General features: G+C 37.3%; 2 protein-coding genes across 4 annotated transcripts; one reads left to right on the top strand and one right to left on the bottom strand.

Annotated features, from left to right (window-relative positions):
* Nucleotides 1–4895: 4895 nt before the first annotated feature.
* On the bottom strand, nt 4896–7020 carry LOC135582840 (F-box protein At2g32560-like). Of its 3 annotated transcripts, XM_065108104.1 has the most exons (6): nt 5985–6755; nt 5838–5917; nt 5698–5755; nt 5577–5624; nt 5436–5510; nt 5116–5254 (listed from the first exon to the last, which is right to left on the bottom strand). In XM_065108104.1, exons 1-5 carry the CDS (start codon nt 6618–6620, stop codon nt 5439–5441), a joined length of 894 nt encoding a protein of 297 aa, XP_064964176.1. In that variant the 5' UTR covers nt 6621–6755; the 3' UTR covers nt 5116–5254; nt 5436–5438. The 3 variants fall into 3 exon arrangements, with proteins under 3 accessions (XP_064964170.1, XP_064964176.1, XP_064964181.1); XM_065108098.1 differs by having other exon boundaries at nt 4896–5254; nt 5577–5755; nt 5985–7020; XM_065108109.1 differs by lacking the exon at nt 5116–5254 and having other exon boundaries at nt 5313–5510.
* Nucleotides 7021–9033: 2013 nt separating this feature from the next.
* On the top strand, nt 9034–14750 carry LOC135595059 (peptidyl-prolyl cis-trans isomerase CYP22-like). The gene is made up of 7 exons (XM_065085569.1): nt 9034–9356; nt 9451–9474; nt 11930–12017; nt 13094–13186; nt 13846–13878; nt 14170–14226; nt 14459–14750. Exons 1-7 carry the CDS (start codon nt 9133–9135, stop codon nt 14567–14569), a joined length of 630 nt encoding a protein of 209 aa, XP_064941641.1. The 5' UTR covers nt 9034–9132; the 3' UTR covers nt 14570–14750.
* Nucleotides 14751–15069: the final 319 nt, after the last annotated feature.

The raw sequence follows: 15069 nt of genomic DNA, 5'->3' as shown, positions 1-15069 counted from the left end.
TGAGTCATACTTTTTAAATGAACATTTAAAAGCAAAATGACCACATCTATCATAAAAATTATCCTTAACCTTAGGGGTAACATGCAATATGGGTCCTTTAATAAAAGTAGTTAGCTTTTGTTAAGTGTAATTACTCACAAAGTCGATTCCTTCCTTTCTATGAACATGAATCTTATTGGTAATAATTTATCTAACGTTTGTTGTAATAATTTTTTTTTTTTTGCATGAATCTAATTCTTCACATTTAGTGTAAGGAGTTAACATGCAATTATCATGCTTATTTTTTTATTTTTCAAATTCATTAGAAAGAAAAGTATGATTCTTTTTTAACAATTTATAATTTTTACCAACTACTTTAAATTCATCAAATAAATCATGGAAAGCATTAAGCAATTCATTATAAGGTAAAGGAGTTTCGATTGAGTCATTTACCTCATCGTCGAAAGTCATTAAGACGTAGTTCGCCACTTTGTCTTTGTTGGTTTGCTCCTTATCTTTGGATGTACTAGATTCATCCAATGTCGCCTTAAATGCTTTCTTTTTCTTTAGCAGCTTCTTCAATTTATAGCAAGTTATTATGTCATTTTTAAGTTCATTTTTAAAATTAGCCTTTTTCATGAACTTTTTAAATTTTTTTGTCAAAAGTTCTATATTATCATCACTTGAACTTTCGCTCGAGTGGTCGTCTATTGTTCAAAGTGTTAAATCATTCCAGTTCTTTGAAAGGTAGTTCTTATGTTTATCATGTTCAATACAAGTCATTTCATATGTCATTAAAGACCCGATAAGTTCTTCAAGTAGAAAATTATTTAAGTCATTTGCTTCTTGTATTACCATTACTTTTGGATCCCAACTTTTTGGAAGGGATATTAGAATCTTCTTTGCAAGTTCAAGATTAGAAAAACATTTGCCAAGAGTTTTCAAACTATTGATGACATTCGTAAAACGGGTGTACATGTCAATAATACTTTCGCTTGGCTTCATTCGAGACAATTCAAAACTATACATCAAAAGATTGACTTTAGACATTTTAACTCTATTTGTTCCTTCATATGTGATTTCGAGTGTATGTCAAATATCATACGCATTTTCGCATATAGAAACCCGATTAAATTTATTTTTATCTAGAGCACAAAATAAAGCGTTCATCGCTTTAGCATTCAAAGAAAAAGTTTTCTTCTTCAAATCATTCCATTCGTTCATTGGATTATAAGATTTTTGAAAACTACTTTCGATAATATTCCATAAATTTAAATCCATAGAAAGCAAAAAAACTCTCATTCAAGTTTTCTAATAAGTGTAGTTCGTCCCATTGAACATAAAAGGACGAATGATAGAGTGACCCTCTAGATTATCGATAAATGCCATTCTCTTGGGTGTTAAACCAATCGAGAAAAATTTGGCTCTGATACCAACTGTTAGGACAGTAACGACACTAAGAGGGGGGGGGGGTGAATTAATGCTTTTGTAAAATCACATCGGTATAAAAATTCTCGTTCGATGAAAAATCGATATAGGAAAAGAGTTTAACTTGAAAACATTCGTAAGCATAGTGAATAAGTAAATCAATTTGTAATATGAATGAAAAGCATAAAGTAAATACAAATCAGATTTATAGTAGTTTGGTCATCGTGACCTACATCAACTCTTGATTCCTCTTCACTCGAGGCCATCGGCTTCCACTACCAATCTTCTTTCAATGGGCGAAGGTTAACTACCCTTACAACTCTTTCTCCTTTTCACAGGCCCAGAGAGAACCTTTACACCTCTCTTTTAGACCTCACTCCTCCCTTAGAAAACTTCTAACTCTAAGAGAAAGAGACTCTAAACCCTAAAAGAGTTTCCTTTTTCTTCTCAAGTATTCTTTCCCCCCTTTTCTACTCAATTTCATGCTCTACCAAACAAAAATAACTAGGGTATTTATAGACCATAAATGATTTAAAAAATAAAGTAAAAAAAGATCTTATCTTGGATTTTCCAGGTCCTGGTACCACTACTTGACATAGTTTGGGAGACTGTGTCTGAGCAATACCACTGCCTAGTTTAGTGGTGCCACCGCTTGGGCTAGCTATGGGTCATTGAATGGGTCTTCCACTTGGCCTAAAATAGCCCTAATTCGGGCTCAATTAGTTGATAATTGAGTTGGTATTATTTCACCTTAATATTGACTCAATTAGACCTAATCTAATTCAATCTAGACATAATTAATTATAAGCATGAATCCTACGTTGCTCGGCATGTCAATGGTTCATCCGGCGCTTCGTTCGATCCTTCAGCGCATCGTCCTCTCCTTTGGGGTATTGCCCAATCGATATATTGACTCCCGCAACTTCCGATCTTTTTGGCGCAATGTCCGATCCTTCGACCTGATACTTGAACTCATGGCACGAAGACCTTCTGCCAGTACGTCGACCGATCCTCCGACTCGACGTCTAATCTCTTGATATGTTTCACTCTGGCCCAATAGCCGATTCCTCCTACTTTAATCGATTTATATTTTCTAATCGAAGTTAGTCCTGTGTCACTCAAAAGATAGATTAGATTGTAAACTCATCAATTGATTTTATCATCAAAATCTGAGATTCAACATATTGATGTGAGCCTCGACTTGAAAGGGTTGAGTCCTTACTATGATATTCTATTTGGTAGTATCTTCTTCGTGGTTGTGTGTCTTGGATGGAGACCTTCTTCTCTTGGTTGTCTTGTATAGTGGGGTTGATTTGGGCTTGCATCTAGCTCATCATAATCTCTATTTAGCCAATAATGTCAGCCAAGATTGTTGGTCGTCATCTATGCTTTTTTCTTTGGGTTAGCACAATGTGAACTCCAATTCTTGTAGTTCTTTAATAGACTCTTTGTATTCTTATCTCATGGTCACAATCCATAAGATTGCTGCTCTTATACTATCTTATTCGTACGAGCTTCGAGTTTCATAATCTATTGACTCAATACCACTATCCAAGTGAAAGTTTTGATAGGGTGATTACTATCACTAAATGATCAAGTGTAAAATTGAAAGAAAACAACCCCTATTATTTGTCAAGTGAAAGTGCTAACTATTAGATTTAAAGTAATTAAATTAAAACAATTAGACTTGTCTTTGGATAGTATATAAGTGCTCTCGATAGATTACATAACACTACCGATTTTGGTCTCCTTCTCTCTCATTGTTGAAATCTTCTTTAAAGGTTTGGATAGTAGGCAGATGCTTTGGGGGCTTCTAGTAGGCAGATGCTTTGGGGGCTTCTGATAATAGTTGGGCATAGCTTGCTGTACAGCTTTGGCTGCCGAAACTCAAGGAAGAAGGCTGTGACCAGAAGAAACTCGTACCCTTCTTCCTTCTCCTTCCTCTCTCTCTCTCTCTCTCTCTCTCTCTCTCTCAATACTGGAATAGTTAGGGTCAGTTGAGCACTTGTTCGAGACTTTGATTGTTTTAGATTAGAGCACATCTCTTATTTTATAGAGTGGTCGATGCCCCAAGTCCTTAAGGTTGAAGGACTTTTTTTATAAGACATAAGCAGTTAGTACTTTCTTTGTTGCACCCCCTTGTTCGATGGGTGGCCTAATTTGGTTGAAGACAGCTCTAATCCAAGTTCTGCTAGAACTTTGATTGAGGTGAGTGAGCTATTATGATATGAGTTTTGTTTCAAAAAGCTCTTTGATAGGGGTCAATTAGATTGGTTTAATGCTCGAGATTGTCCCTCATTAGAGGAAGTGGAATAGGTGGTAGGTACCATGTGGGGGTGGGGGGGAAAAGGTGCAAGGTGTGTTACAGATGCTAGAGAAACTAGGACAGTTAGAGATAGAAAGGAAAAAGGTATGAGATGTATGACAGTGGTTTGGGGAATTAGTGTGCTAAAGTGGTGCCACTAACAACGTCGAATATCCGCTAAAGGTACCAAGATGTTCCATCACGTGAGTTGCACACGTTGAACCTTCCGGATGCCTACACGATGTTTCCAATGACGATGACTTTGCTGAAGGTTTTTTTCCGAAACTAACGACATTTATTGTACGCAAATCCAAATCCATGGACCGTAAACTGAAGACTCATCCTCTTTTTCACTAGTCCAGCAAGGAAGTCCATCCTTGAAACTCGATGGCATTGAAAGGGATGTAGTTAGAGAGGAATTTGGGGATTAATGATAGATAACAATACGATGACCAAGACAATCACATCGGTAGCAAATTAAAGAATGGTATTTATAGGAAACAACCTGAAAAATATGCAGGTAAGATTCATCAATCCAAATAATCTGTATAAGGGTTTTGGTAATGCTGATTGCAATACATATGTATATGTAAGCAAATCAATCTCTTTCAAAGAGAAGAGATCTAAGATTGATTGGATTGGCCCATCGAAGTAAGAAGGAATATGAAAAAGAGATTCCTCATTCCAATATTCAATAGGAAAAATATACAGATGAATCCAACGTAACGTATGAGTTGTAAAATTTCACCCCAAATGTAGCATCTGCATCCATATGAAAACAGGAGAGAAAAAAAAAGAAATCAGATTTAAGATCCATGACTTGGGGAGGGACTTGAGAAATTTCTCTTCTTGGAAGAGCATAAAATTGATAGAGGAAGATTTGATCTTCACAATTGAAGATTTATGCAGCAAATATCCTATACTGCCCGTAAAGAGTGATGATGATGATGATGAAGGATGGAGGCCCGAGAAATCTGATAAGGAATGGTGGAAAAAGATGATACATGGGATCAAACAAACTTGCCTGGATCTGAAGGTTTGGGCGGCACGGAGGGAGACAGAGCAAGGGGGAAGTGGTCGTCGCTTCTCTTAACCATCACGAAAAACAAACTCCTAACTCTTAATAGCGTATCTTCAACATAATGCTTGATGAACTAGCGAAAGAATTAGGCTAAATTAATTGCTTGCTATCTACATCACAGTCAGCATATCAAAATATCGGTTTTCTCCTAAACTAACATTACGTAAAAACAAATCACTGAAGACACATGCGTCTTCTCGAATCTCCATGTTGGCACAACCAAGGTAAAGAATGCAGAGAGAGATCATACTGGACATGAACAAGAGCAAGCAATCATAAGGATTCTTCAGGCCAATGCCGCAACCACATGCATATTTCATCCTTGCAATGGAGTTTCCTGATCCCTCCGTAGAAACCGGTCGTTTCATTCCCTTTCCCTTCTTCATGATTCTTCCTGCTCACTGTTGCCCGCCTCCATCTTGATCCAGGTGGGTATTGTTTGAATTCTAGTATGATCGTATCTTTCAATGCAACACCCAATCCATAAATTGCCAAGAAAGTAGTCAGAAGATGCAATCATTCAACCAATATAATCTTATGTTGTATGCATGTTAGAATGCATCCCATGAAGGAAGCAGGAGTGATCTCTTTAGGTTACTTGAGATGATATAAAAGATGAATGTAATTTTGGGATCATCTCACCACTTAGATTACAAAGGCAACGCTGCTCATCACCATCGCACGAGTCCAGATGACCAATGACTCCGTACCACCAACCTGCAAATGGAAAGAAACAGTAACTCACAGATTTCATGATCTAACATATGACAAAGAGGAACTCACCACAAGGGAACTTTTGGCTCCTCCTCCATTGGACCTCAATGTGATCTCCTGGGCTCAATTCACTTAAGCACTCAGAGACATGGATTTCATGGGGAGAGATATCCACAGGAGGAACCCTTACTCTGTTCCACGAAACCCCTTCCTCCTCCTGTACAGCTTTGCTCCCATGTGGATAATACCTATGCAGAAGACTCCATCTTGAATGAAAGCTACATAAACTCTCAGCAGAAACAGAGCAGTGTGGAGGAGTTCGCTGTGCACCTTGCGTAGAAAGTGTCAGAATGGCGATCATATCTAAGCTCAGCATCGTAGCAAGACAGCACAAACCCCACATTTCCATTCTGCACAAATCCTCAACGATGAGCAACTCCAGTAAGAGAACAACATAGCATCAAGAATACTTGGTACCTCTCTGTTGCAAATCTGTGCAGGTACCCAAAGTCTGCCACTCTCCAGTGCTGAATAGCAACTCATTGTCACATCTGCCGGCGAAGTGTTATTGACGATGTTAAGCCTTCTATCTGCATCCGAGTTGGACCTGGAGAAGAGGTATCCCATCCAGTTCTTGGGCTTCGTGTGTTGGACGAGAGTTGCAGAACCCAAAGCGTGCTTCCTCGAAGCTGCATAGGACTCCCACGCCCTTCGTGCCGCTTCGCCCAGCAACCGACCCCATTTTTTCCTCATGTGGCTTTCCCAGAGATGATCGCTCCTGCACCTGTCCCTCAGGCAACTACAAACGCACGCCACCGTCACCAGCTCCTTCGGCGAGAGCTTCTCCAGAATGCAGTCCAGAGTCAACTCAGGCAGATTCAGGATATTCGTCCCCCTCTCCGCCGTCCTCTCCTCTGAACCTTCACTTCTTGGATCACTCTTCTTCCTGCTCGTGCTGGCCTTCTTGAAAGAAACACTAGTGCTAACTCTACAGCAATTCTTCATCAAATCGATCAGCGAGCACAAAAGTTCTCGACAGATGAGCGCAAGTAACAGTCCCATTTCATACGCCCATGGAGGGAGGAACTTGACAGGGGGTGAGGCCTTGGACATGACGAGCAGCAAGGAGAAGGAAAGTCACAGGAGCTGAGGACAAAGAGAATCGATGTAAGATGTATATAAATCCTGCAAGGAATCTTCTCCTTGTACACGAAATTTGTTCGACATTACACGGATAACAAAGATGTTGCACAGATAGATGCCATGGGATTAGGATATCAGATTTATCTGCAAGGAAATCTTGGAATCTGCGAACTCGAGGAGCGGATTGGGATTGTTGGGAGTAGCTTAAATTAGGTGCAACTATCAACTACGATCGGGAGGTTACCAACTTTGCGTATCACAAGGAAAAAGCCAAGCTATTAAAATAACTGGGGGTGATGGTGAGTCTTTGGGCTCCAAATGAAGTTGGGACTCTTTCCTTTCAGATAAAGAAGAGGAGATGGAGCTGAACAAGAAAAAGATCTCAGCTCCAGCAGGAACTCCTTCCCACCAAACTAGTACCAACCTTTAATTCCTGAAAGAGAGAGAGAGAGAGAGAGAGAGAGAGAGAGAGGAGAGGGGTCAGACACAGGTTCCATTGACTGAACACCATCCCCCTTAACCTCCTTCGGTGCTCATGATTGCGTGTCTTGGAGCTTTCATTTAGGTTATCTAACTGGGTATGTTTCACAATCAAGCTTGTGTCTATGTATCTATCATCTGACGCCATGGGAGGTAACGTGCATCATGATAGAAGAAATCTTTATCTTAATTATGTCTTGGCATGTGGCAGCACATTCAGTACGGAGAGGATATGTCTCGATCAACAATTGAGTCGTATCAATCCTAATATAAAATATTTAAATAATATATTTTTATTTTATATTATAGAATATTTTTTCATTGAATTTATTATAAAAATGTTTATCAATTATTATTGTTTAAGTGTCGGAATTATATTGAGAAATAAATTTTATCTTGGTTTTCTTTTAGGTCATAATATAGAGAAAGAAAAAGAGAGAGAAGAAAATAAAGTGAATCAATCGAGCATCATATTATTAAATCCTCTTGTTTGACGAGAAAATGATCCTCTAGTTATTTTTTTATTTACTATAGATAAAGATACCGATGAGACAAGTGGAGAGTGCTTCCCTTGTTCCCGTCTTATCCCAATTCATTTTTTATTTCATTCATCATTTAGATAGAATAGGGGTAGAGACAAGGATAGAAAATCCCTTAGAGTCAGACAACTTAGGTACTCAATATTCTTCTAATTAATCTATTTTTTAAAAAAATAAAATAATTATTAAAATTAAATTAATAATATAAATTTTATAAAAATAAATAATAATGGTTGAATGTTGAATCCATTCCTCCAACACATAGTTCGTGGGAAAAGGATGTTAATATTATTTCATTTAATTTAATTAAATAAAAAATTACTCGTAAATTAACTCTCAATCAACTCAATTAAGACTCAATCCATTTTGATTTGAATCCGATGAGCTAAACGTTCAAGCCTAATAATTAGGCCTATAAGGATGAGTACAAGGACAAGATAGGGAATATGCTACTCGTCCCCACTCAATATTTGTATATGTAATAAAAAATACCCTTATCCAAACTCCATCCTCATTTGTTCTCTCATTCTCTTCTTATTAAAGGTGGTAGATATAATTGACATGTAAAGACTAATTTTATACTCTATTTTATCTTGTTTTTAATACATATTGTTATCAGGAACCAAAAAAAAAAAAAAAAAACAATTAGTGTATAGTGTTGGGGCACTTACACTAATCCACAATTATAAGAAGACAAAGAATATATAAATAAAAATTTATTTTAAAATCAAATGCAACACATATCATATTAAATTTAACTCCACTTGCAACATAAGGATCTAATTGCATGTATATATCGCAAGTGACATATTTTTAGGCCACTAAACACTTATAATCCTGCAATTGATCCTTCAAAATGATCAACCCAAGCTCAAGGTGAACCACCCAATTCAAGTTGAAGGTTGCCCAAGGTTACTGGAATCGACCCTCCAAAGTGGCTAACCCAATCCCAATTGAAACTCAATCCTAAAGGATTGCCTAAGGCGACTCTAAATGATCCTTCAAATTGGCCAACCTAAGCCTAAGTGGAACCCAATCCAAGTTTAGGATTACCAAAGGCGATTGCAAACGATTTCCAACCAAATTGGCTAACCCAGGCCCAAGTTAAACCCAATCCAATTATTGTCTAAGGGGATTTCAATTGATCCTCCAATTTGGTCCACCCAGGTACAAGTTGAACTTGAACCAAGTTCAAGATTGCCAAAAGCGATTGCAATCGGTTCCTCCAACTAAATTGGCTAACCCGAGCCGAAGTTAAACCCAATCCAAGTACATGATTGCCTAAGGCGACTGCAATCGGTCGTCCAAATTGGCCGAGTCGAGCCCAAGTTAAGCCCAATCCAAGTTTAGGGTTGTGGCTCCATCCGTCTTCTAGAACCGTCATCTGAGTTGTGCCTCCGGCTCGCTTTTCCCTTCCGCTTTCGTCTTCCCTCGTATACCCTCCTTCGCTCTCGCGCGCTGCAATGGCTTCCGGCGGCGCTGCAACGAACAACAACAACAATAGCGTCGTGGTCGCGGCTGCCGCTGCCGCTGCAACACCGACGGTGGCGGTGGAGTGGCACCTGAGGCCTCCCAACCCGAAGAACCCCATCGTCTTCTTCGACGTCACAATCGGGTCCATCCCCGCCGGCCGCATCAAGATGGAGCTCTTCGCCGACATCGTCCCCAAGACCGCTGAAAACTTTAGGTCTCCCTTCTCTTTCTGTTGATATTTCTTAGGGATACTAAATGAAAAGGATACGGACTCAATTTGGTGATTGGTTTATTGGCTTTGATGGCAGGCAGTTCTGCACTGGAGAATACAGGTAGGCACCATCAACTTTACGGTTGGTTGTAAGTTGAGAGATTTCAAGTGCGAGACTTGTCTTAATTTCGAATTATTCTGTGTTCTTTTTACAAAATGTCGACTTTCTGGCTTATGATAGTTGATTAATATGGTTGAGGTCCAATTATTCTAAACTAAGTATTTAGGCTTCTAGATTAATTGTGTGAAGGGTAGTTGGGTTTCATAGACAACTTATTGCTCTTTTGGAGAATTAGGAGATCAGATTGTGCAGGCCATCATTTGCGGTTCTAGGGCTGTGAAATCACTACCCACAGCTTAATATGTAGATGAAGGGTTCAGACACATGACTCAGAGAAAAAATATTGAGGTGGACCCCCGTGGGGGATACCTGTTGAGATGTCTTTGATTTATACCATATTATGAAAATATTAAACGTGGATGTTGCTCAAGGAAAAAGAAAAGAAAGAAGATACAGTAGTTGAAGAATACCTTTGGATTGTTACTCAAGCAGAGCCCAAAAATTTTTCATCTTCATCAATATTTACTTTGCATTGTCTTATCTTAAAACTACAGATGTTCTCGCTGATGTACAGGTGTATATGTATGTATCAGTTATTTATCTTTGTATTGTATATAAGGTGCATATGTGGTGAGATTTATTCATTTAAACTTCATCTGAGATGACATAAGTGATCTTATTTCTCTTTGCTTTTGTTGGCTTAACATCATGAACTCGAGCTAGTAGTTTCTTGGAATTTGGGTGTTACATTCTTAAACCTAAGATTGAAAAAGCTTGTAGTATCTTTGACCTTAGTCGATTACTAGCTTTTTCTTGGACTAAGCCTTGTGGGTTGGTTCATGTTTGGGAGCCTAAATTTAGCTTCGATCAGTATTGAGTTAATATGAAATTAGTCAAGTCATTTTAAATTTTATACTACTTGTTCAACTTGGAATAAACTTTATTAGGACTGACACTTCATCAATAACAGCTAGGTTGCATGAAGATATTAATCCAAGCCTTTCCAGTCTATATGGATACATCTTTGTTTGAGTACTGAAAGTCATGTTCACCTAATTTGGTGACCAGCAGTTAACCTAATGCCAAGCCTCTCAGGTTGGTGCCATGTTCCTAAATTAACATGATTTTGGAGTGGTTAACTAGTAGAAGTTTTAGATATGCTTATTATGAAGGAGAAAATGTAAAAGAGCAAAAGAACTGATGGAAAACAGGCAGAATTGGCCTAGGCAATATTACTTTAAAAAATTAGTAAATATTAAAAATATTATGTGTTTACAGAATAAGAACATCTGCAAGTCTATGATTTGGAATAATTCTATGATTTAAGGGGTCAGAAGCCAAAATATCTGTTAGATACCATTACCAAGCTACTATCACATTAGGAAGACCAACTTTGGTTGATTGTCATTCAGATCCTCAGAAACCAGGTGAAGTCAGGTTCATTGAAAATCAATATTCATATATCCAATTACATCTGTGGACTTTCTACTCAAGTAGAAATCTAGACATAAAAACCAGCATTTTAGTGAAAGCACTTTTAGCGTACATGGTGGCCTTATTGCTAGTCTGTTGTTTGGTTCAAAAATGATATGTAAAATCGTAGAGGAAGAAGAATATGAGGGAAAAAAGTTTGAGTGATTTGCTTCAAGCGGTATGCCAAATGAACACAATTATCTCTTTTTATTTCTTAAGTGACTTGTCTAGAAACATTTCAATGAACTCCTTTGTCCTATAGGCACTTGCAATCAAGTTTTGACGAAGTTTACAGAATGCTAACCATGTTTTGGTCGTGAGAGACAAATTAATTTGGGAAAATATTCAACTTTAGAATTTAATTGCCTTCTATCTTTTGACCTATGAGATTTCCTACTAAAAAACTCATCGAGAAATTTTGAACTATTTTTCAGTGCCTTGGATGTTATATTGCACTTTTAACTTCTATGGTTGGTCAAATCAAACGTGAAACTTGGATGATGCTTATTATCAAATGAGCTTACAAGAATATGTTAAGATATCTTTTTCAGTTTATTCGAGAGTTCCTGTACCTTCTCTATGCAAATCCTTTTCTATGAGTTGAGGGGAACCATGACTCTTCTCAAGCCTGACACCTTAGTTGGAGTTTCTCTTTCTGCTGCTTGGGCTTGGAAGCATCTTGCTATTGGTAATAATCGGGCATGTGTTCATTAGTACAAATTTAGTAATCTAAGGACACTGGGACACTTACACTCAACAAGTTTCTATATTTCAATCCATGCAGCCATCTAGGTAGCCTAGAGATCATCTGTATATTGTGAAGGTCGGAGGGCGTAAAACATATTGAAAGGGTCAACTCAAGTTAGGGTAGGAATAATATTGACTTTTATAACTAGTATCACCTTTTCTTACATCATGATGTATTCCTTGCACATAAAGTGCATTATGTTGTTAAGAACCATATCGTGATAATGTGTTGCAGAAAGGCGAACTTACCAATTGGTTACAAGGGATGCCAGTTCCATCGCATAATTAAGGACTTCATGATTCAGGCAGGTGATTTTCTGAAGGTGGGTTTCTTAACTTTAATTCTTCGAACATCATTGCAAGTATTATTCACACTTTATCTGCAGCTAAATGTTAAATTTGCGTTCTTAAGATTAGTTTTATCATTTGTGATTTTTTCTTTTATCTCTGAAACAAGACAGCTATGCCGAAGTTTATGCTAGTTTCTTTTTTTTTTTTTTTGAGATGCACACTAATGCAACTTGGATTTTTACAATTGGACAAAATTTGGTTATCAAAATAAGTAGGACCAATCTTGAAGAGGGAATGTGTGTATTACAACTTTTTCTACATTAGAAACAGAACTGATGGTATAATTGAAGTGGCAGAAAATATTAGAAATACAAATCAAGAAAATTGGGATCAGATTGAAGAGGATATTGCTGAGACAATAAAAACAAGATAATTTAAGTGGATATGTCCGGTCATTTGTTGTATGAACAACATATACCCTTTGATCTTGAATGTTTTATGAGAGCTACTAGAAAGCATATTTTTGGCACCAAATGCCTATGAATGTTGATTGATGAGTGTATTTTGAAAATAAAATACGCTCAAGGTTGCATATTTAATAAGTCTTAGGTAGTACCTTTTGAGTATAAAATGATAGAAAATTGACCAAGGTAGTAGATGGCAAATGTCTACTATAATCTTTTCTCCATATCTTATATGATGATGGATGAAATGGTGGTAGACGGAAAATGTGCGGCTTGCAACGAAAAGAAAACAACAGTGTGTTTTCTTTTCACGTTCTTAGTCTTTTCTTTGATCTTCTTCTAGTTCCCTTCATTCCCTCTTCTCTTGCTACTTTTGAGGCTATAAAATTGGAAAATTGGCCAAAATCGGTCATCAAGGATTGAGTTTAATCATGCTGTTTTCCAATCATTTCCAGCCATACAGCCGAAAGATCTTCTGAAGTAGGATTGGTCTTGGACATACTAATATGGGTCTGCTATATCGCATTGGAATCAGATGGCATTGTGAACTATGCAAAATAATCCTCTATATGATGACCCGTGCTGCTTACTTTATCTACGAAGCTCTCATCTTATTTGACAAGAATATGTTCATGATTTTGCAGGGTGATGGAAGTGGATGTGTAAGTATCTATGGGAGCAAGTTTGAGGATGAAAATTTTATAGCAAAGCATACTGGTCCTGGCCTACTATCTATGGTATGTAGTCTTATGCAGCTTTTATTTTATTAATTGCTCGAATTTTGTTGGTTCTTTCTGTTTGGATCTTTTTGTCTAATTTATACGTTTTAATAGTTCTTCCTTTCTGTTCATTTATTTTTTTTCAGAGTTCACATTTTGTTGTTCTTTTCTTTTAGCTTATTTATTGCATATAGCAGTTGTTAAATAGTGTAGCACGTGTGTCATGTGCAATGTGTTTACTATGCAGTACTTTGGTAGGCTTCATTTTCTGACTGACCACTTATAAATATTGAATAAAGAATTTTGTATGGTTAACTTGTTTAAAAGGCTTGTTGAGAAAGTCGTTTTATTAGAGTAGCTTCTGTGTCTGATAACTGTAATTCTGTCATTATTGATCACTATGATTATTTGGTATTTGCTGCTAGTAGTCATTTTTACTGTGCGGTCTCATCTGTAGAGAGTTAAAAATCTTGGTAAGATTGTGTAATTTTTCTCCTTTCACTTTCTCAGAGTGTCATTAACTATGCAGTTCATCTTCAACAAAGGAACCTGTTTGGTGCTTTTTCAGCTTGTAGGCTTCACTTGCTATGTAACAGCTTGGCATAACTTTTTAGACCAATGCAACTCCACATGCAATTAACTTCATTGCTGTACTCATTAGTATCATAATTTTGCAGGCAAATAGTGGAGCAAACACTAATGGTTGTCAGGTATTTGTATGTCTTACTCCACTTCAATGATTTCAATATCTCCGATTTAAGACTTAGCAAATTATAGGATAGAGAATTTAAAAAGCTAAATCATAGAAGACACCTTTTATTTTAGCAAATTATAGGATAGAGAATTTAAAAAGTTAAATCATAGAAGACACCTTTTATTGAGGGTAAGCTTCAACTTCTGCTTGACTTGTTCCTTTAAATTGAGACTTGAGAAGGTATTTCTGCAAAACGCATGTCTTTTCCACTTCCGACCACTTCTTATTTGGTTTCTTGTGCCTGCAGTTCTTTATTACATGTGCAAAATGTGATTGGCTAGACAATAAGCATGTAGTCTTCGGGGTAAGTTTTCTTTTTCTCAAAATTATTTCAGTTGCTCCAATAGTTGGTGTTTAAGCACAGAAAAATTGATGAACGAAGCCTTAGTATTATTACATGGCATTAGTATTACATGGTGCCATAGTCTTACAAAGCGCAGTGGTTCACATTACTCGAGCTCTTCAGTGAATTTTATCATCACAAAACGAGATCAATTTGAACTAAGGTCTTAATCAGTTTTTGTTCTCCATTGCAGAGGGTTCTGGGAGAAGGTCTCTTGGTTGTTAGGAAGATCGAGAATGTTGCTACTGGACCAAACAATCGTCCAAAGCTCGCGTGCCTCGTATCTGAATGTGGAGAGATGTAGAATGTATGTACCACAGAAACTGGTAACTAACATGTCCTCAGTGTATTGAAATTTGTCTACCATTTATCCGAAACTTGTAGAGATCCGGTGTTGAGAATGTCACGTTGGTGTATGTATCTCACTACCGACAGGAGAAATATTTAATTTTTCGCAATGGCACCAACCAACCTACAGCAGCCAAGTATCATGAACTTAGCCTGTATGCTATTTTGCTTCTGTGTAGCTTCTACCTGAACATGTCTAACAACTTTTGTTTCTTTTTTGGGTGTGCCGAAGTTTCCTGCTGTCATAATTATGATAATCTGATTGGTCTTTGACATAGCCAAGCTTTGATTTTCTCGGTCTTTTATTGGATAAGGGGATCAATTAATTGGAAAAGATTTAATTAAAATGTATTTAAAAATATTGTTTTTTTAAATTCTAGTGACTCCTTTGTATGCCTTCCCCTCTCTTATTGCATCCTTGCATTCTTTTGTCCCTCCCCCTCCTGCCCTCCTTTT

Source organism: Musa acuminata, chromosome BXJ1-2, assembly GCF_036884655.1.
Source record: "Musa acuminata AAA Group cultivar baxijiao chromosome BXJ1-2, Cavendish_Baxijiao_AAA, whole genome shotgun sequence".
NCBI classification, from domain to species: Eukaryota; Viridiplantae; Streptophyta; class Magnoliopsida; order Zingiberales; family Musaceae; genus Musa; species Musa acuminata.
This window is presented reverse-complemented; position numbering and strand designations above follow the sequence as displayed.

What these genes read in the sequence shown, in the direction of transcription:
- LOC135582840 (XM_065108098.1), bottom strand. Translation starts at nt 6,620, where the DNA reads ATGTCCAAGGCCTCACCCCCTGTCAAGTTCCTCCCTCCATGGGCGTAT. An exon ending in GAGCCAAAAGTTCCCTTGTG is followed by an intron (nt 5,511 to 5,576) that starts GTGAGTTCCTCT and finishes TTCCATTTGCAG; the next exon opens with GTTGGTGGTACGGAGTCATT. An exon ending in TTGCCTTTGTAATCTAAGTG is followed by an intron (nt 5,255 to 5,435) that starts GTGAGATGATCC and finishes TTGCATTGAAAG; the next exon opens with ATACGATCATACTAGAATTC.
- LOC135595059 (XM_065085569.1), top strand. Translation starts at nt 9,133, where the DNA reads ATGGCTTCCGGCGGCGCTGCAACGAACAACAACAACAATAGCGTCGTG. An exon ending in TTCTGCACTGGAGAATACAG is followed by an intron (nt 9,475 to 11,929) that starts GTAGGCACCATC and finishes AATGTGTTGCAG; the next exon opens with AAAGGCGAACTTACCAATTG. An exon ending in ATAAGCATGTAGTCTTCGGG is followed by an intron (nt 14,227 to 14,458) that starts GTAAGTTTTCTT and finishes TCTCCATTGCAG; the next exon opens with AGGGTTCTGGGAGAAGGTCT.